Source organism: Sardina pilchardus, chromosome 4, assembly GCF_963854185.1.
Source record: "Sardina pilchardus chromosome 4, fSarPil1.1, whole genome shotgun sequence".
NCBI classification, from domain to species: domain Eukaryota; kingdom Metazoa; phylum Chordata; class Actinopteri; order Clupeiformes; family Clupeidae; genus Sardina; species Sardina pilchardus.
The window spans coordinates 8,921,347-8,944,913 of NC_084997.1; the positions used below are offsets into that span (position 1 = coordinate 8,921,347).

Consider the following 23,567-nt stretch of genomic DNA (forward strand, 5'->3'; position numbering starts at 1 on the left):
GGGATGGGAGAGTAAAGCTCGGGTGAACTCACTCTGGCCTCTGAAGCATGGCACAGCTCCCCTGGATACTCGACTTGCCAGCCAATAAGTTTCTCCCCGGCAGCAGGAGGGTGACTGAGGCGTATTGATCGGCCCTCTCCTGCCTGGAGGTGGTGCGCAGTGACCCCATTCAGAGAGACGGGAGAGGTGCAGGAGAGATGCGGTCATGCGGGGCCAGGCAAAACCTTTCCCTCAAACAGTTGGATACAACTCTCTTCCAAGAAGCCAGTTAACAAGGCTGCTTGTGCTCACTATAGAGCCATATAATACCTGAACTCTATCATCATCTCCCACATATCGGATCTCTGAATTGGAACATTTCAGACACTCAACCATGATTTTTTGTTGTTGTTGTTGTTCCAAGAAAATGATCACATCAAGCCGCTTCAGTGTAGCTGGGCTCTATGTCCAGACACACATAATGTACTATAAACAACCATCACCTGGGGGTTGCAATTTGGCAAACCAAAGGGCTTGAGTCAGTTCAGACAACTCTGAGTTGACAAAAATCATTGCTGGTGCATTTAAGTTTTACCCTGGCATTTCCATAATAAACGATGTGTGCTGAAAGGCTGATGGTGTGAACTAACAAGACGTTGACATACAGATAAACAGACACCAAACTGCATCCGAGTCAGAACATAAATCTCGGCAGACAAGGCACAGGGACTTCGGGTCTTTAACGGAGAGGGAATGCACACAGAGGGTTGTGGGGGACTGGGGAGACAAGACATGCCTATTTCTGATCGACACTCTCGCAGCCACCCTCGCTTTTTGCACCGAGGCTTCAAACACCACAGAGGAGACAAAGGCAGCCCAGGAATGTCTGATGTGCACGCCGGCCAACGGAGAGAGCCTTGCACAGCCCGCTGCAGCGCACACCGCTCGCCCCTGCAACCTGCAAAGCTCCACCCAGACAGACACTCCTCCTCCTCCTCCTCCTCCACCCATCCTGCCCACTGACTCCAACTGAAGTTGGCAGCCGTGACACCTCAACTGAAAGGATCACCAGCGGCCGCCGCAGCCCAGGGAGATTTTCACAATAGCTGCTGGCTTTGCACAGCTGCTGCCGTTGAGCGCTAGTCGGTTTTCAATAAAGCCCCGGGACTGGTGGATGCGTCTCCAGGAAAGCAGAGGGAAAGCATCACCTGCTGCGGTTACACTGCGTACAGCGAAGTCCATGAAAAGGCCTAGGACAGTGAGAATGGCCCTCTGATTTTGCATGAAAGGCGATAACCACCACAGTTGTCGACTGTAAAAAGATCTCAACTGCACCACTAAAATATTAAGCATTTCTCTCAAATTCATACTCAGGCCTACCATGTAATTTACAGTGGTACCAATAATGCCTTAACAAAAATGTTTAAAAAGATACAACCCACATTCCCTAGATTCCCATATTCAAAGATGAATAGAGGAGAGGGATACACAGCAGGTTAGAGGGAGGGGGGGCAAATCACTGCGCATTCCTGTCAGTCTACACAGCTACATCCCCTGCAATCTACAGCAATTGTCAACCAGTGGTATTTCAATCCCCTTTCATAGAGACAGGAAGACTGTCATTAATGCAACACAAAGGAGAAGATTAGAATGCTATTTTGACACTGAAACATAATGGCTTGTCCAAAATCCCAACGTTGCAGTCTGGAGAAGAGGCACGAGGTCACAGTCAGAGCCCTATATGCACTGTATGGAAAAAGAGGATCTTTCATTCCCCCGGTGCACCTTGTTCTTTGTTCTGAAAACATATCTAAAGAGGGCAGACCTCGCTCTCTCTTCCTTCACACATGCTGCAGTCTCCTTCACACGTAGCTGTAGAATGAGATTAAGATGCCACATGCCAACTTGAAATGATGAACTGCAGAAGAGTAGCAGCCAGAGAGACAACACCGTACCACTACTGCTGTGGGTGGCTAATGATTCTGAAGACCACTACTTTGAGGACGGCTAGACTTCCAATGACTTGACTTAGCTTAAATCGAACAGGGCTTTCTATTAAGACTACTTAATTACACAAGACTTGGCAAATCTAATTAAAATCAATTAGGGAGAGAAAGGCTCATGTTTTCAGAGCCAACAAAATCCAACAAAGTCTCATGCATAAGTAATGAGACTGCAATTTTCGTGTTATGACTACCAAGGGGCGGAACAAAATAGCAGCGTCGTCCAACAGGTCAGACCTGGCAAGGCCTCCCTCTCTAATTCCTGGCGTAGCATAGCATTTTGTCAGTTTTAAAGGGAAAGCCAGTTTTTAAAAAGACTTAAATGTGAAACACATGCGAGCAATTACTTATGCGCTACACATTCCTCACTGCCTCGTTTAGAGGCCAGGTGGACTGGCACCCTCTGGAGTCCCTCATACAGAAGCCTCTACAGCACGGCACAGCACAGCACAGCACAGCACAGCACAGCACAGCACGCATGTGCACTCAGGGCTCAGCCCACTCTCCTGATGAACTCTAGTTTCACAAAATAGGCCCAGGCCCAATAATCATTGCCATGCAAGGGGTTCTATGCTACTTCTCCAAAATATGAACACAAACTTCAAAATATCCGATGAGCATGCTATGCAACAAGAACTGTAGAGTTACAGACAAGCGTTAAAAACTACAGAGAGAGTTAGCGGTATATTCCCTGGAGGAATTCCACCAGACATCTGATCTGAAAAGTTATTAGATCAACATGTGGCTCTTCAAACAACAAAGGCACTTCATCCAGGCCCACATCGCAAAAATGTAAAAAAAGAAAAAGAAAAAGACAAAAAGACAAAAAACCTCATTTGCCCCCTCAAACCAGAAAAGCAGAGCCTCTCTACGATGGACAATGGCATACCATGCAGGCTAACAGGTACTGCTGGTGCGGCAGTGGGATTTATGTTGATCACAAGAGAGGCCCCGCTCCAGCTAATGCTGAGCCATTATCCCCGAGAGCAGACCCTCTGTCTGGGCCTCCTCGCGGTTAACCATAGCTGCCAAAGTCTGTGTGGGGCTGTCAGGCCTTTGTGGACAGACACTGAATAGAGTTGGAGTTCAATATTCCCGTTTGTCCGGGACCCCATGAGGCAAGAGCCTCTCCCGCCACACTACCAGCCATTGTGGGAATTCCCTCTGAACTTTTTTGGGAGTATGACAATCAGCCTATTGAAAACGTGTTGGACAGAACAATACAGAGTCCATTCACACTTTTTTTTCCAGATATTGCATATTTCTTAATTTGCTAATGCTATGCAAAACATGTTTTCTTTTCATCGCAGGATGTACCTGGCCCCAACCGAAGGAAAGCATGCTGGCTAGAGGCCCATGCCGCCTTCACAATACACAGGTTGACACGCACTTAAGGAGGCCATCTGTAGGCTGGTCACCCGAGAGCTCGACACTAAATATAGAGCGGAAGTGGGATTGTTTTCATGATTGCCGCTGGCTTTCACCATTCCAACAAAGTGCTGTCAAACAGCAGTTGCCGTTTTGTAGGCTGATGTCACGGACAATGGGCAGGAGCAACCTTCAGCTTGACTTCTCCTGCGGACCAGGATTTCTCCCCTCATTGTTTACCCTGCTCCTGGCAACTGCCTCGGCTTTTCATCAACCGATTCTACATGAATGATTCCTTCGGCTTGCGCGCTGTTGTCATAGCGACAGTCAAACTCTCCACCAGGCTGTGACCCGCCATTGAGAACAAGGGCCCTCTCCTTTCAGATAGCACTGGAAGACAGCAACTCTGAGGACATCCATCCATGCACGAATTCCAACAGAAAATGAACTGATTTCGAATTCCCCATTACTCGAGGGAGAGAGTTAATAGTGCCTATTAAGGGTCTTTTCATTAATACAGTGAGTCAGAAAATAGACCCTGCTGAATAGGTAATGACCCTGTGGCATGAATCCTTGACCCTTACACAGGAAGAAAATGAGCATACTATGAACAATGGGCCACAGGCTCAACAGCTGAGCTTATTATGCTGCTCAACGCGCGGCATTCACCCACACATAAAAGGGACATGGGACAATGGTCCGGCCTTTTACCATAACTAGTTCAGCAACAACCTCGACCCAGTGTGGGGTGCGGTTATTTCCCACCGTTGCCGTTAATGAACAGAAAGCATTCACACGGTTTACTACTACAGGAAGTGATTGGAGGAGAATGGTCATTTGTGGGAGTTAGCCATTTACTATTTAGAAAACAAAAACAAACGTGTCGAGAAGTGGCTATAGGACACCATTTCATTATGTCATCATCTGGTGCTCATTCACTCTTGACAAAGTGTCGATTGCATTTCCTGCTTAGGGCATGTTTCTCATTGACACTCTCCCGAACTGTGTCTGCAGCCACTTATGATCATCAAGTCCTTTCAGCGTTATGGACATTTTATGGAAATGGGAAGGAACAGAAGTTACTGACAAGGCAGAACTGAATACTGTGAGAGAGTATTTGAAGATCCATACGGAATGCAGCCTCAGCGCTCACCTTACCTCCAGGGCAAAGATGTGGTCACACCGTCACAGGAAAACACAAGTTCAATTTACAACCACAGTCAGTGAGGCAACAACTCAATCTCCCATCTGCAAAGTCTGCAGGCCTTATGCTAACATTAAGAGAGGATGATACTATTAATCTGTACCAAATAACAATGCAGACTTCAGAGCCAAGGACATCTGCTAATGATAAGATACACTGGGATTTATTTTAAGCTTGCCGTTTCCCTTTACACATATTTTTGCAGAGTGAACAGAATCAAACTTCATGTCTATCAAAAAAAAATCCAGACAGAGTTAAAGCACGGCTTAAGCTTCATTTTCTTGTGTTTCATTAAAAGCATTTCACATCTGCCTTAGTGACTCACAACCACTAGGCCTACTGCTGAATTTGAAGCTCAACGACTGACCATTTTTCCTCTCAGAATGCTGACAGCAGCAAGAAGTATCATCACAACATTGGAGCATGGTAACGACAACAAACCTTTGAAAGTGTGTCAAGCTCCCTACTTTCTAAACTGTGCTCTTGCTAAGAAAAAAAAAGAGGAGACAAGCTGAGTTTCTTTGTACACAGTGCTGAAATAACCAGAGGCATAGTCGCTATTCTCATTCCCAACTTCCTTTGGATAAGAGTTGAGACATGTTTCTGGGACAATTTACAGTTGCACCTGAGGCTGTGGAAACTCAAAGCTCACATCACAGGATTGTTGAGCCCTGAAGAGTGAAGGGAGACCAAATACCAGCCTGCTGTCCTCTGTCCAACCTTGACCCTAGCATACAGCAAAACTTGAGCAAACTAACTAGGCCTACTTGGCCTATTTGGCTTTAAAAACAAGACTGCTTTAAAAGTTCCATTTTAATTAAGCTATGCTCTGCACCACCTGGTGACGCTTAATAAACGACAGCTGTAAACGCTGATGTTAGACAGACAGGAAAGATTTCTAAGTGGCCCCGTTCTTAAAATGTGATTCTTTAAATCATGTATTCTACCTCTCCTGTCAAAACCATTTGAATCGTTCAGACCAATCACCTCCTGGAATACAAATCTCCCAAGTCCCACTTCTCATGTAACACCTAACAGGAAACGTAAGGTGATAAGCAAGTGGATAATTGTGAAATCGCATCGCAACATATAAAGCAGTCATCCAGGTTTGCGAGCAAGGTTGCGGAAATACGATCGTTTCCTGTCCAAATCTCAAATCCCTTTTCAGGTCTTTGTTTTGACAGGGGAAACTTTCGGGCCTGGTCAAATTCAGCTGAAGTAAGGAATGAACACTGCACCCAGCAAACTCTATTTAAGTGTGTGAGGCGACGATAAGCTGGTGAAAACTGACCCACACCAATGCAGGCAACAGGAGAGATTGGGGGCCTCCTGCTATTTGATTAAGCTCAAACATTAACTGGCAAGAGTTGAAAGTCTACAAACTTTCTCTTGACGCATAGCAACTGCTGACAGTTTCATTTATTTTCTGAGGTCTTCATACGTGATGGGGGAAAAAAAAGAGTCAGAACATTGCTAAGCAGAATGCTGTAAATCTGGACCAACTTGTAGTATGGTGATTTCTAGACAGTCCTTATGCTTAGTGAATGTCTGGGAAATTACTTGAGGGCTGCCAGATCCGACCTGACAAACATACCACAGGTGTTAGCACCACACTGCTCATAGATAAAGCACCATGGGAACTCAATTGTGTAAGTTCAACAATACAGCATCACGCAACAGGAAAAGAAGGGCTTGAAGGAAATGGTAAATGACCCGAACTGGAGGACTCCCACACTAAGGTAAACAAGACACAAGACAAGTCTGATGAAGATGACAGAGGGCAAAGTCAATGCAAGGCGGATGAAGAATGTCACTCGAAATCATCCACTTGGATTGATTTCAACTATGACGCAAAGTTTCCGGACAGTCTTACAGACAAACCCTTCCCTGATCCCAAGTCATAACAGCAAGTCTACATCTAGGCCTGCAATCTCCCTTCAGGGGTATTGGATACACATTGGGAAAATGCTAATTCAAGCCAGGTGTTACGAGGAGATTTCCTAAAGCCCTTGCACCAGAAGAGATAACCAAATGAAGATGGTTCAAAATCCCTAAAGGTTACTATGCTAGTTTGGTCAGCTGAATGCCTGTGTTCAAAAAGATGACAAGTCCTGCCCTAAAATGACAACAAACAATCTTGTCCCCAAAATAGGTGTGTTTGTACAAGCATGTTTTCTCGGGCATGTGCTGAGGTTACTCTAAATTTCACAGTGTGCTACAGTTTGCTCTCCCTACATTCTTCCTACTCAAGCTGTTGTGACAGGCCTAAACTAAACAAACAAAGCCAATACTGTGTGTGAATAAGTGTGTGTGTATGTACGCCTAAGCAGACACTAAAAACACTATTTCTATGTACATCTAATCAGCAGCAGTGTAGCACTGACCTTCTGATAAGGTCACATTAAGGATGCATGATCATTCGCTGCAAATCTTGTACACAGTCACCAGAGGACATTGCATGTACTGCCTGTATATGGACACTACTGGCCTACACTAACCAGCACTAGTTTGAAAGCTGAAATTCAGCAACAACTGGTGCTACGGCACCAGCGCTACATTGACAAAACAGAATGACAAGTGCAAGTGTTGTCTCTGGATGGATGCAGAATGCTTTCCAGAAAAAGTCCTCAGTGCTGTTAGGCAAGAACTGCTGGTTGATGGACACCCAGTGGGTTCAGAAAAAAAAACATGGCTGTTTAGTGCCAAGAAATCTGAGCATAAATTAAGCTTATTCGGTTTAATATGGAAGCGATAAGAAACACCAGCCTAGTAATTGACTGACAGATGAAAAAAGTTTAATGTAAGTCACTTATGCACTTGTGTTCTCTCTCTCTCTCTCTCTCTCTCTCTCTCTCATACATACACACACACACACACACACACACACACACACACACACACACACACACACACACACACACACACACACACACACACACACACACACACACACACACACACACACACACACACACACACACACACACACACACACACACACACACACACACACACACACACACACACACACACACACACACACACACACACACACACACACCCCTTTGTTGGAACTTGCTCATGGGCTTAGGCCACAGCCGCAATTATTAAATGATCGCTTCACCACGGGCCACCAGAACCGCTCAGACAACCATAGCATAATAAAAATGTCCCTGTTGTGATCTATGAGCCCGCTGCCAAACACAAGCCTCTCTTTAATGCAAAAGAATGGCCCTTTGAGTGTAATTATCCAATTACTGCTCCGAAAAGCTGCCATTAGCACTCTCTGGACCAATGTCTATAGTGCCACTGACATTAGCCAGTCACACTGCAACATTTCACTGACATGTTGGCCTGTACATTTAACACTGGCACTAATATGGGGCAGAGTTAACTGCTGTTGATTCAAACATTAAAAGACTAACCCAACATGCTGACAGCAACACCAACAGGGTTTAGATGAACTAACCCAGAAACAGGCACTAAAACACACTGTCCCTCCCGAGATCAAATGTTTTAAGGCCAGCAAATAATGGCCATGCTGTTAAGGCATCAGCTAACACCACCAACAGCTCTGTCAGGTCAATGGCCCTGCTGCCATTTCTGAGCATCAACAACTGTACTTGGTGCCAACACCTGTTATTTGCCAACTGGCGATGTACCATGGGAACCAACGTTTCTATGACTTCATTATACACTAGTTAGTTGTGTTGTGTTGGTGAAAAATGTTGAGGGAAAGATGATTCAGTTTTAAGAATGAGAATTGGGAAAACAGCAACAGAATTCTACAGAACTGATTGACAGGACATGGAGAGGGAAGGCTATTTGGTTAAGTGAAAAGGGTTAGGAGAGGAGGTCAGCTACATTTTTTTTTTTTTAAACTGAAGTCAGAATTCAGTCCGTGTATTTCTAGGATGCATAGTGCCTTTTCATGTGGATCTGCAGGTATCCAAGAGATGCTTGATTTCACTCCTGTTTACATAAGCCATGCTGACAAACGCGTGATTTGACATCTCCCACCACAGAGGATCTATCACAAAGATATTAAACGTAGCTCTCCTTTTCTCTCTACAGGCCTGGTGACTGGAAACAATTCCTTGGCCAAGGGTATGTCCCTGCCTGGGGGAAGACGCTCCCCCTCCACTGTGATACACAGCAAGGAAAAATGACTCAGTTGAATCCATATGGTTGAGTAGCTCATTAAATGGGTTGGATCGTCATTTCAAAACCACCGCACGTCTTCTAAAAATAATGTGAAAAGATTAGCTAGTCACTCTCCTTTTTGAGTGATGGACACTCCGATATATTTTACTAAATTTAAGTTAAATACATTTCCATACGATTTCCCGTGATTGAGGTTGAACTAACATCAAGTTTAATGTTACTGTTAAAACGCCGTTTCGGAAACAATATTTAGTTTACACTTCTGATTTGCCAGACAGGCAAATAATTTCTCATTTAGTGTACAGACAAACACAACATTTTCCATAGCCAGGGAAGCCACGTTGTTCATTTCAAACTCTTAAAAATGAGTAGCATGATTTCCCCAAAGTCACAGGTCGCTAGCTCACTAGCTCACTTGCATGCGGGATACTCAACTTGCCTCCAAACTTTCATCCGAATTCCCAACACACAATCGGCGTAACCCGGATAACTGAGCTGTCAACTCGTTACAGAAAAATAGGAAATACTCCACTCAAGCAATACACAGCAAAGTTTAAAGACATTCAACCTTACACTCCACAAACACCTTTACTTTATCCCAAGCCAGCCACATCATTACTGTCTATATCATATTCCATTTTCTCTGGAGACATGTCCTAACAAATTCTGAACCAGCCACACCGGGGATTACGGACATGCCCATTAACGTTAGGCTACCTCCAGTCAGATACTCACTCATTTGAACAGTTCAGGAAAATGACCCCCGGTAAGCGTTGCCGTATCTCCAGTGACTAAATGCGAAGGTAGAAAACTAGTGACATAAAATATTACCTGTTTTAAGTCATGAATTTTTCCGGGTGGAAAAGTTTTCTCTAAGCTTATCTTCACATGGATCCTAAGATAGTCCAAAGGAACGCTGTGGAGCTCCTCCTCCCTCTCGAACAGAACTACCACCATGAGGTCATCTGGCAGGGTGAGTAGAAACAGCCTGTCCAACCCTCCAGAGGTGAGCTCCTCTCCTAAACATCAGCAACAACGATAACGTAGACTAACTACTGCGAGTATTGCCATCTGCATTTAATATGAATATAAGTTTAGCTTACTTACTTGTAGACTACACAAGCTCATCCTGGCTTTGGTTGATTAGCATGCGACATTCACTTTTGTCACTAAAGCCTAAAGGGAATGTTTGACGGCTAGAAGCTACGCTTGGAACAATGTGGAAGTATTTGAAACTGATGTGGGTTTGTATAAAATAATGTCAAGACGGAGTTGAAAGGTCACTAGCTGCTATCACCATAATGATTGATTGCACTTCAGAAACTGGCAATATTTGTTCAGCCATCAGTGCCAAGCTGCTCCAAGCTGCTCCAAGCTCTTGCCTTGTAAATCACGTGAACAGAATGACACATCTTTTTTTTCTTGTATTTTCTTGTATTGTAATCAGCTTTTTCTTTTCCATAAACTAGTTTACCATTTGTAGAATAGAATCTGGAATACTGTGCACGCTGAGGTTAAATCTATGTGAATTAGGCTACAAGCTGCCATTGTCATGTTTGTAATTTCAACACTCACATCTTCTTCAGGAGACAACTCGAAGGTTTATCCTTGAGATTTGTTTTGAGAATTACTCTCTGGTGACACCATGAGGACAAAAGTAGTTAATACAGCATGATCACAGCTGCTTATTGCACTGGAACTCTGACCACCACATTCACATAATTATTACATCCATTATGCTTACTAATATTGTCATATTGTTTCACTTGATTTTCCCGCTTCAATTCAGTTTTTTACTGCGGAGAGGAGAGAAATTCTAAATATTTTTGCAATGATGATGCAATATAATTGGCTGGAATGATATAGTGTACGTGTATCTCTCTAACCCCCTCTCCTTAACCCAAAATTCTGATTGATTGAAAAAAAAAAAAATCTGCACTGCACATGAATCATGCATCACCTTCGCTGTTTTCAGCAATATCCAAGAATAATTTTCTTGCCTGGGTTTATGAAGGACATTTAGACAGGCACTGACTACACTTATGAGATAGATGCTTCATCCTGAAGGTACTGTATATGGAAATTGATGCCATTGATTTAGGTGAAATGAATCAGACAGAGGGTCTGGCTTAATCCTCCTCTCAGCACACATGTCCTTGTGCAGCATCGCAGGACTGTGGACACGTATCCCTCATCTCTGGAGGATTCCTTCAAGTCCTCATTATGCACACATATTTGACAAACCACAGTCCCATGTGCCTCTACTGAACCTTCCCCCAAAGATAGCAATCAAAGACATTCAAATGTTGTGTATCAATACATGTCAAAAATAAGCTAATACATTATGCTTATTGTCAGCCATATTGTGTGCTTTCTTTTTACAATAAAACACCCATATCTGATAGTGGCATGTACAGTAGTATTAGAGAAAGGAGACAAGCACAAGAGGAAATCTGATTCCCAAAGAATCAGTTCATGATATGCTCTGGCTTGCCCCTCTCCTCTCCTTCATGATTCCTTTCACAGATGTTATCCAATACCACATACAGTGCAGTCAGCCCTACTCATAGTGGTCTTTCAAAATAACAATGTAACAGTCGTGTTTTTGTGGAAGAATTCAAAACAGTGATTGTAAAATGTAATCGACATTCAGATTAGTTCATGAAACTGTCCTTATACTGCATCTTGATCCGTAAAAGTTTTTGAAGGATCAAACCCAGCTTTTATTAGAACTAGTTTGACCACTGAAATGTTGCCTACAACATAAAAGTAGCAGTTATTTCTTCAGATCACTCTTTCCGTATCCACGGGGAACAGCGTCGCTGTTAGTCTTTTTTACATGCTCATTCAAACTCTTGATTAGGAATAGCTGGTGCTTGCCCAAGAGGCAGCGTGTGAACGGACAAACAACCCAGGCTTCACGTTCTTCCCCTTGCCCTATGGAGGAGCATAAAGCTCTTTTCCATTCGCTGGTCTCGGGGCTGTCTCAGCTCATCACAGGGAGGCTTTTGTGAGGAATGCATGAATGGCATAAACATGCAGGAGACTTCTCGAGGAAGGGGAAAAAAAAGGGGGAGAGCGATAGAAACTAGACTAATGTGGAAACTCTTGGAGGGAACATTGATAAAATGTGCATATAGTTAGGACAGCTACAATAGGAATGGTCAGATTAATCTCCACTCCAGAGAGTAATGGTCAGGCAGATGACCAAATAAGGAATATCAGATCAAAGGTGAAATATCAAGGTAGAATTAAAGCGGTCATACGTGCGTCGTGTGTATGGCATTGCAGAGTAATTAAGACAATGACTGATGTAATCCTACACAATGGGGGGAAACATGAAGTTTGCCTCCATCTAGTGGTGGTTATGTGTCAATGAAGACCAACAACTGGATTTGCAGAAATGTGAGTCTTTACTGAAGTTGAAGACCTTGAGCAAGACCGTGAAAAAATATTACATTTTAGAGAACCGACAAAAATAAGCCTTTAAAGTAATGCCATGCAAACATATAAAAGCTGTAAACAAACGCCAAACGTGTCTTGCTACAAAAGACATTCCAGGAACAGTGACTAAGTGTCATTAAGCTAGTTCACCTTTTCTTTTATTTATTATTAATTTTTTTTTAGTTCAAACACAGTTTCAACATTACTCGAACTTGCAATGAAACACTGTCAAAAGCACAAACCAAGATTGGTTTATAGTAAGCATACAAAAATACCTAAGCGATATTAAACAGTCTTGCACCAAAGCTGCAAGGTTAGAAGAACTTGCATCTAACAGCCTAAACAGATGTCACATTAATGGAAAGGGTTAAAGATTAACTGGCAACCTGTTGCAGTCCCTCAATGCACACAACACGCTTCAAAGCACACCCTTACTTCCTGTTTGTCTTACAGTTGACTACACAAGTCAGACCTGTGGGACTCAAACGCTGGTATGCGTGGCTGAGTGCCTGTATGCGTGTGGGGAGGGGGGGCGCTCAGCATTTGCGAGGCTGCTGGATGAAGAAGGACCGTGGCACATGCGGTTTCTCCACGGCTGGTCGAACCTTGCTGTGCCGCACGCTCACTGGGGTTTCCGGAAAGTCATGGCCCAGCTGCAACAAATGTCAAAGAAACGCACACTTTAACAATGACATGGCGAAGACAAAAGCACAGACCTCTGGGTCTAGCTAAAAAGTGCACTTCCTGTATACATGCACCAAAATCAGAGCACCATGCAGGTGTTGCAGCTCCTGACTCGGGACGTGCTCCAACACTTGAGGGGAATCTAGTTGGTTTATGAGAGCAGGAGTTTTCTGAACAAATGGTTAAATGAGGAAGTGATGGGATTATCAAATCTGTGCCATGCATGATGCACACGGTCATTTTATGCTCATTCCTCCAATCCTGTTCAGTCCCATGCATGGACTGAATGGCTACTAATCTCACTTGATCATAATATATAAAGACTGAAGTCGGAGAAGTAACTGACCTTATCCAGTGTTCCAGCCAACAGGACACTGACTTGCTGCATTCTGGAGCTGGTGGTCGTAGACCTGAAGCAACAATTTCAAAGGACCATTAGCCTACATAATTAAAAAAATCCTCTCTGTGATACATTTAGAAAGAGGAGGAATTTAAGTTGAGGCAAGTAGTACCATGCTCCAAAAACTTTATCAACTCATTACTGAAGAGACTTTCAATTTTATCATCAAATTGCAATGTGACGACAATCATATTATTGAAATGAGACAAACATGCCAAAACAATTCAGGCAAATCATTGTATGTTGCCTGTAAACCTATAGAAAATGACAATCTCCGGGACGTCTTGGACTGACATACCTGGTCTTCTCAGGCCTCTTGGCCTCTTTCTCTGGCATGCCTCCGTCATCTGCATTCTTCTTGGCTACGCGCATGCCCCCAGCCCTCACTACACAGACAGAGATCACAACACATTCACATAGTGGCCACCAGACACAAGCCAGTTGGCAGTCCAGGCGGTGAGGGTAGTTTACCTACACACATTAATGCTTCATTATTTAGGACACAGGGAGAGTGCACAATTCTACATGTGCTGCAGCATGTCCATTGGCATTTACAGGATCCAGGCTTCAAAGGCTGTTTGTTTACCTTGGGGCTATGGGGTGCTACTGCTGTGCAAACAAAACTGGCTGAGCCAATCAGTTATGCTGAGATTTTCCAGACAACCCATCAGTGATCGGGTGGGAGGGTTAATCCATATTAGCACTGCATTCTTAATTAAATTCCCCATTTCTGTCTTTTATTTAGTCTAATGCCCTATATTCCACTGGACCAGGGAAGCACACATAGGGTTAAGGAATAACCCCACCTCCCAATAAACTATGGAAAGACGGAGAGAGTAAAATAAACGACAAAGGACTTGCTTGAGAATTTTGTAACGCACTTCAAACGTGGACTCTAGTTGCCTACATTTTACAGAATATGCGTTAATTATTCCCTAAATATTTGCAACAAGTATCTTGGCAATATCAGTAATAAGTCATTTGAACAACAGATGGACAAAATCCAGTATTTCTCAAATTGTTTGTGAGGGATTGCAAGGAATTGTTTGTAAACTATAGGTTACGCTGCTACACAAACACAAAACGCATGTCCGGTGAGCAATGAGCCTATGCATCCAGTGTTCCCTGACGTGCCAAGAACAACAATCAAACAAAACTTCGAAACTCGAAAAACCTGATAACGTATGCTGTGAAACAAAATGTCAGCTACGGGTATGGACAGAAAGTCCCCCCATGGCATGCTTGAGGGTATGCATGCATACATGAGAACATACTAGGAACAACTGATACGATTTTAAAAACACACGTATAGAACCAAGAGCGAGTTTCATAGGAAGTGCATACAGATTAGGCTAAAGAAAATAGCTCTTGCAAATCGACGAAGTCTTCTACGAGCAGCGCAGCGCAAAGCAAAGCAAAACAAAACAAACAAAACAAAGGCATGCACACCATTGTCTGCAACGGCGAGCGAATTCGAAATCTAGCAGAAATAATTAAAATACCTGCTGGAGGATGGCCAGCCTTAAGAATAAGATTCTCTCTCGTTCCAGATTTGGGTACTTGCACCATGTTGAAGTTTTGTTCACAATAAAGGTACATGAAGTACTACAACGCCCACTCCGTTGTTTTTATACTCGTAAAATAACGTGACGTAGTCCACCCCTTCGAACAGGAAATTCTTAGGCTCTGTGCAGTGTGCACCGTTCATATGTCATGTGTAGTGCTACCGTGCCCCGCTAGGAAACCGACCGACTACTATCCAGATGATCTACGAAGCAGGGTTATCGCGCAGTTGCTGCAGCTGCTTGTTTTCATTATGCATCATGGTGGACCGGAGCATGTGACGTCTCCCCAATCACATTTTCAACAGATGCTGCTGTTTTTTTGCATTCTTCGTTGTAAACTCGACAAACATCCGATCACTCAGAATTCAACTATAGCCTACCATTCTTTGAAGACATTCTTACCCATATCTCGCAGAGCCATGCTTTAAAATATTTTGCGAACTCTTTCTCGCATTTTGTAAGGTGATTCAGAGTGTCAGTGCTTATGTTTCTTAAGTCCGACATGAATAGGGCATGTTCAGACATGCACAATGCTTTTAAGACTGACTACCATATGTCTCCCAAAAGATCATCCTTAATGCTGATCCTGCCACCATATAACTCCATTATGCGTTTCTGGTGTGTTCTTGTGTGAGTTTCTTTGTTTGGTTTTGCTTGTAAAAATATAACTAGGCCTAGGCTGTAGCTAATTGTATTGTATAGGATGAATTCATGAATATAGGCCAACTTCATCTTCATATTGGCAAGCAATTCTTTGTTGTGTGGATGAAGTGAAAACAAATGAATATGGATATGAAAATCTCTGCACAGGCCAATGAACATTGACATTTATTTCTGCTGCTGTGCATAGTCAATGGCAGTGAACGACCCCATGAACTGTGCTGAACAGGTAATGGAAAAATAAAGATACTATATCTTTGCAAGGTCACAAAAATGTCTGAAATTACACAATTCATTTAAAAAACAAAAGTGATTTTTTTTATTACTCCAGAGTGTTTTCAATGCCAACTTTGCCCCCACCATCACCCTTCATATTCCATATATTTATTCATCTATATTCAATTCAACATGGCACACATCCGTGCTGATGAGCGTAAACTTGGTGGCCTTTTTTTCTGTATTTACAATACAATGATGGAAATGTACAAGACTCAGTGGCATTCACAATCTCAACAATAGGTACGAATACAATTTGTTCCCTCTGTACAAACTAATGACATTAGATTATTATTATTTCTTTTCTCTCTTTTTTTTTCTTTTACAGATACATGTTGGTGATCGATTTTGGCCTACATACACATTCCCCACCTGATTCTCTATCGCAAACCTTTTTTAGTCATCACATTACTCACTCTTTCTCCATGCTATCACAACTACGTCTTCAAAAGAAAAAAGCAAACACAAACACCACCTACACAGTGCAGGGAGCCAGTGACACACACTAGTGCCTGGCAGCCTCGCCCCTTCGTCCCGACACACTCACTGCAAGATTCTTCCTTCCTTCTCTCTCACTCTCCATTTTTTTTAAATCAGAAACAACAAACATTCCATGAATTCCTTCTTTGGCTCACTTTCCATTTCATCCATCTTGATTTCATCCGAAACGACCGCCACATTCATCTTTAACTTTGTTTTATATATAAAAAAAGGAGACGACGACAACAAAACAACAACAAAACAAAAACAAAAACAAAAACCCAGACAAACTGACACGCAAATAAAAGTTCATGTGGAAGAGTTCATGGAGCCTCTTGGCAAAGGTCCCGTGCCTCTATGATAATCTCTCTTCCTCGCACTCTCCCTCCCTCCGGTCTATACCCAGGAGTCAGGGGAGCCCGGGTACTGTTCTGCCCGGTAAGAAGGCCTCCGTGTGGTGGAATAGAAGTCCACATAGTTAGTGGTGGCTTTGAGCCCGAGCGGCTGGGGCGCGTAGTCCGCCGTGGAGTAGCGCACGGCACTGTCCTCCAGGTAGCGCTGCTCCTCGTAGCCCTGCGGCGACTGCAGGTACATTCGGTAGGTGTCATAGTTCCTCCTGCCCGGTTCATCGCCATAGTACTGTGGCTGTGGAGAAAAAGGGACAGACGGTTATTCTCTCAGACAGGAAATAGTTAAAAAATGACCCATCATAATCCTACAATAGACTGATGTTGATGTTGATGTAGATGTTGGGCTTGCAGATATGAACGAACACCTGAAACTGCTTGGTTTATTAACTGGGTCATAGTCTTATTTTTTATTGAAAAATTGAAACATTGTTTATGGGACATTCCATAATTAGAGGACATTTTGGCATTTACACTTCTTAAAAATAAATCTTCAATTTTAACATGGTATGTTGAATATTTAAGAAATATGGGTCATAAACTACTAAATGATGTGATTTGTTAAGCTCAGCCATCGACGGTACCTTTTCCACCACATATGTTTTAGTTGCTATGTGTATACTGTATGTCAGCGCAACCCTGTTACTAACATATTAGGCCTATATCTTGGAAATAATCACAACAATCTTACCAAAATTAGTTTATTTTCAGATGTTATTGGACCTGAACATGTATTGTGGCACACTATGCAGTAATGATGCTGTTCTAACAGAAGAAACGTAGAGATTCCAGCTATTTATTTTAAATGTAAATGTTTAATATGTAAATATTTTAATAATATAAAGTAAATTATTGTCCAAATAAATGAAATTACACAAATAAATTCATTTTTATTATTTAACTAAACATATTTATCCACAAACACCCTGCTAACTATGATAATAACCATGTTATTTAATTTCAGTAACAGGGTTGCAAGTAACAGGGTTGCGAAACCAGTGCTAATACAGCCTCTAGCTAATGAACAAAGGCTAGCTGGTTGATTAAGCTATTTTGCCAAGGTCAAGGACCAATGTAGTTGTACAAATTTAGAAAAAAAAATTGAAATTATTCAACGTTATTCTTAAAATATGGGTAACAGGGTTGAGTGGTTTAGCTTGACGGACTCGGTTAACAAAGACAAATTTGAAAAAATATCAAAAATGCAAGAGGGCACACACCTTTGGTCTACCCATGGATTTTCAAAATGCTTGGATGATGTAATTTCCTGTTTGTAATATGACATAATATTTTAACCCTTCATCAGCCAGGCAAAAATGGTATGGGTAACAGGGTTGCGTGCACTTTTAAGGACACAACTTCATAGCACAATAAATACTATTCAAAATATGTTTTATCCTATTTTTTCTTTTTTTCAGGTACAATAAATTCATGTAATGAAAATAAAACTGAAGAAATTTAATTCAAGACTTCTTTTAGATATTAAAAATGATGTAAAAGTTTGTCACCTGGAGGCGTGGACAAGAGAAAAACCTCGTTTTTGGGGGTATTTTACACCTATGAAGTATGTTTAAACCCGTAAAGACACAATTTTCCCCTGCAAAATTAGTATATGTTGCTTTAGGACTGTTTGATTGACAAAATATGTGATATATTTCACTGTTTTGGACTTCAGTATTTTAAATGTCAGTAGGGGACAGCAAATGTCCTCTAATTCTGGAATGTCCCTTATAAGCATCAATGTACACAACTTATTTTTCATTCTAAATATTGAAAGGTCACCATTGTACTGAGGCTTTGGTCTGTCATAACTGATGCTTTGTTTTGTGCATTTGCACAGTAATTGCCTGTGCCCTTTACTAACTTCATTTCAAGCTCTGACGTCAATCATTTATTCCTGCCCCTCAGTATTTGTGGAAACTTCACCCCTCGCCTTAACCCAGTTTTTCTCTTGGCAGCCCTTCACACACATGAAAAGATGACCACCACGCCACACACAAACACAACACGACGACCACTGTCAGAGCATAAAAAAGTAATGGGTTGAGACAGCGGGCTACAACTGGGCTAGCTCGCACGGAGAGGTGTCATCCTGGTGCGCTTGGCGGACGTCTTTAATTATAGACGGAGAGCGTGCGGTGACACCACACCGCCTCCCTGTTTGGCTGACAGGTCGTGGATCTCAGGGCCCAGTGGTGGGTGTGCCTCTGCAGACGTACTCTGACAGGTGCCTGGATGCCACCCAGCCCAGCGGTGCCCCTGTCCCCGAGCCCAGCCGGTCGCATCCGCTTAGGGGCACACAAAAGCTGACGGGAGCCACCCTCTTATCCCCAGCGGCCTGCCCTCTAAGCCGGCGGCACAACCTGCCCCGTCTCCTTCCATTAGTGCAAAGGAGCGAGAGAGAGAGTGTCGGCTACCCCACCCTCCCCCTGTCCCACCTCTTTTGAAAAGCCGAGGGAGGGAGATTGTTTGCCGAGGGCTCGGAAAAGATAGACCGCGACTGAGGACCGATCGATAGATGGCCGACAGAGGTGACGAGTGAGCGGCCGAAAGCTCCAATAGAGGACGCCTGGGGACGCCAGCAGCACTGAACAGAGAGGCTGGAGAAGCCTTCCCTTTGTGGAGGAGCTACGGAGCGCAGCGAGGGGCCTGGTGGGGGAAATTATGTCCTGCTAACAGGTGGGTGTGGGGAGGGCCGAGCAGCACTGGAGAGCTGCTACTGGCCCGTGGCGGTCAGAGTAGAGCCTGGCTAGCCCTCTTACCTGTGTTCTCCTGGGCTCCTCTCGCGTCGGTGAGGAGTAGGACCCAATGTAATATGGCGAAGACTTCGCTGACCCTACAGGGATGAAAGAAACAAACCACGAATAAAAATCAAATTAAAAAATCAACACCACATATTTATCTCCAAACAAAACAACAGCAGTGCAACACATGAAATATCAAAGCCAGGCCAGCTAGCCAGCCATGAAACACAATGGGGCAGAGTTGCCTGGCTGCTAGGAAAACAAACATCCTGGCCCCGTCTCCCTGGAGAGGGTACAGTTGGATCCGGCGATATAACAGCATAACAAAAGACACTCGCAAAGCCAGACGACAGAGCTGCTGTTGGACCAGCCTGTTATGTGGGCTGGAATTTTCTTTGGCAGATTTGCACAGCGGTGGCATCGACTGCAGCCGTCCCCGGTCCACTGTCTGGCCAGTCTGCCCTTGGGCTTTATGAGTGTGTGTGAGTGTCTGTACACAGGGTCAGCAGATGTCCACACAGGTATAGCAAAGTGCATTTGAATATTTATATAAAGGTAACAGAGTTGCTTGTATCCTTACATGCACAAAGTCTATACAAATTTGTGTGTGCATTTTTATACAGGTGCAATTTCAAAACTGTGAGCATGAGTCATACATTGTTCAACGCACAAGACAGTTACACATGTTTAATTGTGAGCAAGTGGGAGCATGTTTGACTGCCTGAGTCTGTGTTGCAGCTCTGCCTTCCCGTTCTGAGCAGCCTGTAGCATGTGGAAGAGCTTGATGACTGTATATAGACTCCAGAGAGTGCTTCTGCGTGCTCTTCATCTGTATGCCTGTGTGTGGGCCTCTGTGTGTGAGAGAGAGTGTATGAGGGTGTCTGTGAGGCTGGGTGGGAGTGAGTGAGTGAGTGAGGGAGCGTCTGTCCCGGCCAGAACTCGGAGCTCTGTTTACTCTGCCCCTCCCGTTCCCTCCGCTCCGCTCCCCGCCGACGAGGCCCAGGCTCTGTCCATCTGTCCCCGCGGCCCATCTCGGCCCACCTCGGGCCGCCGGACAAAGACAGCTTTGTGGCGTCTGCCCAGAGCCTTGGCAGCCTGGCCCCCACTGCCCAGAGCCCCCCTCCCCTCACCCCCACCCCAGCCTCCTCTCAGCCACAACAAAGGGCCTGCAGAACAGAGCCCACTGTCTCTCACACTCACCCTCTCTGCAGCAGAGATGAGCAGGCAGTGTGTGTGTGTGTGTGCGTGTGTGTGTGTGTGCGTGTGTGTGTGTGTGTGTGCGTGTGTGTGTGTACACGTGTCCTCGTGTGAGAGGTTGGCTGCACGGGTTTTCTAGCTCATGGGGATGACTCTGCAAATTTGCATAGAATGCCTAAATATCGCTTACAGGACATTACTGTAAATCTCAACAGTATGAGAGCCAGCATGACCTCAGGGAGAACACATACACACTCAAACATGTTAGAATTAATCCCACCTCAAAGAAAAGCTTTAATAAACATTGGTATGTCCAAAACTGGGGCAGGAATTCTGCCGATATTGTTTGTGGTTTCGCAGGTTGCACACTCACCTGTGTATTGGTTTTTATGTACATTGTTGTCGCCTTGGTAGTTATAAAATTGCATAGTTGACGGGGCCCTCTGGTAGTCGGAGCGCTGCTCTTTGATGCCCAGCATGGCAGGAGAGGAGGTGGCACTGCCCGCTGCAAACACAAACCAGACACCACAGAGTTATTCACAGGCATGTCCACACCGGGCTGTTTACTCGTCATAAGCGAGGCAGGGCTGTGGGGCCGGGGGGGAGGGGGGGGGCTCACCAGACTGGTGGACTGGGGACATCTGCAGGTTGCTGGTTGGTAAAGTGGGCTGAGACTTGAAGCGGTCGCGCTCCAACGTCGTCACTGGGGTGACAAAGTGATTCTGGTTCCATCCATCCTAACAACACACACACACAGACAGACAACACAAACAACAGAGAGAGAGACAGAGAGAGACAGAGAGAAAGAAAGAGAGGGAGAGAGAGAGAAAGAAAGAGTGAGAGAGAGAGGTATGGAGAGAGAGAGAGATAAAAAATGCTGTTAGAGCATTCCTCTTTTATTGAAAAGGAACAAAGTAAAGCCCCAGAGGGCCCAAAGGGCTTTGAAATGATAAAGTTGTGCTGGCACTCAGCGGTCAGCAGCTGTGCTAGCTCTCCTCCCTCACCTTCTTGTAGATGGTGCGCAGGTCTCTGTACTGCCAGAGCGTGTTCAGCACCTGGGCTGCAGCCTTCACCACCTTCATGGAGAACCTGAGGCCAACACATTCAATCATTTATTCTCATGCATTTGGAGGCGCACAACAAACACGGACTCATTAGTAATCTTGCCGTGTCCTCGTGTTGTGCTGGGCCCTGGCTGAAACTTTATGATACCATAATGCAGTTTATCTGTGCGTATGTGCTATACTGTATCACTCAGTTTATCTGTGCGTATGTGCTAGATCACTCAGTTTATCTGTGCGTATGTGCTAGATCACTCAGTTTAACTGTATCTATATGGAGCAGAGGCATAACAGAAGCATAACAGACTCTGAGAGAGATCGGCTGAGCCGTGTCCCATAAGTCTGTGGCTGTTTGCGAAGCTTTACATAACCCTCTGTGGTGCTGTGGTCGCTAACTGTTTACACAGGAGGTGAAACATAGCATTCATTCCTCTCTCTGGCTCCAGCACTGCCAAGCTCAGCCAACCGCCCAGCCCTGCCAGCCAAAACCCCCGGCCCTGCCAGCCCCAGTGGCGCACCTCTCTCCCCGGCCTTTGGTGATGTTCACCAGCTTCTCGATGCCCCCCGTGTCGGCCAGGGCCTTGGCGTTCTCCATGTTCTTGCTGGTGACCTCGTGGAGAGTGCAGCAAATGGCCGCCACCGTCTCGTCCGACAGCTGGGTGGTGTTGCCCCCTGGGAGCCGGTTGACAAGGTCCCTCATGGCATACTTCCCTATAGCACACAAACAAAAACACACACACACACACACACACACACACACACACACACACACACACACACACACACACACACACACACACACACACACACACACATACACATACACATACACACATACACACAGAAAAATACACGGTTCAGGGAGGGAAAGGGGAAGGGGGAAGGGGGCAGTTAGTGAGGCAATAACATACATCAAACATTACGTAATCCATTCCTGTGTGCTTGCAATGTATACACGAGCCCTCCTCTGAGCAAGGGCTCAGCAAAGTACACAGTGTACTTCTCCCTTCTCTCTCCACCTCTCTTTCTCTCTTGCTCTCGCTCTGTCTCTGCTTCTCCACTTCTTCTTCCGTTCTATAGGATCACGTTTATGCAGCTGCACTCGACATCGAGAGAGCAGCGCCGCCACGGCTGCTCGGGCCGCCCACCACGAGTCCGTCCTCAAGGACACGCACGCCGCACCGCACGCCGCACTGCAGTCTCAGGAGGAGAGGAGCCCTGCAATCCTCAAGCCGCCGCGTCCAGACAGAGAGGAGAGGAGAAAAGAAAAGAAAAGAAAAGAAACGTCTCTCCTTTTCTCTTCTCCGTTCCTAGTTCACGCACCTAGTGAAACATGCAGCATGGAGGAGCCTGCGTTGTTTTGAGAGTTGCATGTTTCACTAGGTGCCCTGGGCTCGTGTCTGCAGGAGCCAACCTCTTCATTATTTCCACTGTTTGCTAATAAAAGCTGCTCGGTGGAGAGGCACACAGACGGAGAGCAGCAGGATTGGGACGTAATTCGACTGTGACGATTGGGGTTTATTGTTGCCCTCTAATTGACTCAAGTACACAATCCTCCTCTTGTTTCCACTAAATTGTGTCTACATCATTCCTATCGAATCAGACATGTGTGTGTGTGTGTGTGTGTGTGTGTCTTTATATGTGTGTGTGTGTGTGTGTGTGTGTGTGTGTGTTTATATACATGTGTGTGTGTGTGTGTGTGTGTGTGTGTGTGATTGTATGTGTGTGTGTGTGTGTGTGTGTGTGTGTGTGTGTGTGTGTGTGTGTGTGTGTGTGTGTGTGTGTGTGTGATTATATGTGTGTGTGTGTGTGTGTGTGTGTGATTATATGTGTGTGTGTGTGTGTGTGATTATGTGTGTGTCTGTGTGTGTGATTATATGTGTGTCTGTGTGTGTGTGTGTGTGTGTGTGTGTGTGTGTGTGTGTGCTCAC

General features: G+C 44.6%; 3 protein-coding genes across 5 annotated transcripts in view; all 3 read right to left on the reverse strand.

The window, feature by feature from the left end:
• The window catches only part of tanc1b (tetratricopeptide repeat, ankyrin repeat and coiled-coil containing 1b), a 118,646-nt gene extending 108,914 nt beyond the window's left edge, over positions 1-9,732 (reverse strand). For both annotated transcript variants that reach the window (XM_062534024.1, XM_062534023.1), the window contains exon 1: positions 9,550-9,732. In XM_062534024.1, the coding sequence (XP_062390008.1) occupies positions 9,550-9,675 (126 nt within the window). In that variant the 5' untranslated portion in view covers positions 9,676-9,732. The remainder of the gene's footprint in view (positions 1-9,549) is intronic.
• A 2,380-nt stretch (positions 9,733-12,112) lies between these two features.
• On the reverse strand, positions 12,113-14,906 carry dap1b (death associated protein 1b). The gene is made up of 4 exons (XM_062534026.1): positions 14,749-14,906; positions 13,545-13,632; positions 13,193-13,256; positions 12,113-12,815 (listed from the first exon to the last, which is right to left on the reverse strand). Exons 1-4 carry the CDS (start codon positions 14,843-14,845, stop codon positions 12,699-12,701), a joined length of 366 nt encoding a protein of 121 aa, XP_062390010.1. The 5' UTR covers positions 14,846-14,906; the 3' UTR covers positions 12,113-12,698.
• A 704-nt stretch (positions 14,907-15,610) lies between these two features.
• LOC134078244 (plakophilin-4-like) overlaps positions 15,611-23,567 on the reverse strand; it is a 36,449-nt gene continuing 28,492 nt past the window's right edge. For both annotated transcript variants that reach the window (XM_062534028.1, XM_062534027.1), the window contains exons 11-16: positions 22,155-22,347; positions 21,580-21,664; positions 21,195-21,312; positions 20,949-21,080; positions 19,397-19,470; positions 15,611-16,872 (exon numbers count right to left, since the gene is read on the reverse strand). In XM_062534028.1, coding sequence (XP_062390012.1) covers positions 16,624-16,872; positions 19,397-19,470; positions 20,949-21,080; positions 21,195-21,312; positions 21,580-21,664; positions 22,155-22,347 — 851 coding nt within the window. In that variant the 3' untranslated portion in view covers positions 15,611-16,623. The remainder of the gene's footprint in view (positions 16,873-19,396; positions 19,471-20,948; positions 21,081-21,194; positions 21,313-21,579; positions 21,665-22,154; positions 22,348-23,567) is intronic.

Bases quoted from the DNA above. Each gene is read 5' to 3' on its own strand.
- dap1b (XM_062534026.1), bottom strand. From the start codon at position 14,845: ATGTACCTTTATTGTGAACAAAACTTCAACATGGTGCAAGTACCCAAA. The intron at 13,633-14,748 runs GTATTTTAATTA...CTGTCTGTGTAG, and splicing joins GGCTGGCCATCCTCCAGCAG to TGAGGGCTGGGGGCATGCGC. The intron at 12,816-13,192 runs GTCAGTTACTTC...CATTTGTTGCAG, and splicing joins TGGCTGGAACACTGGATAAG to CTGGGCCATGACTTTCCGGA.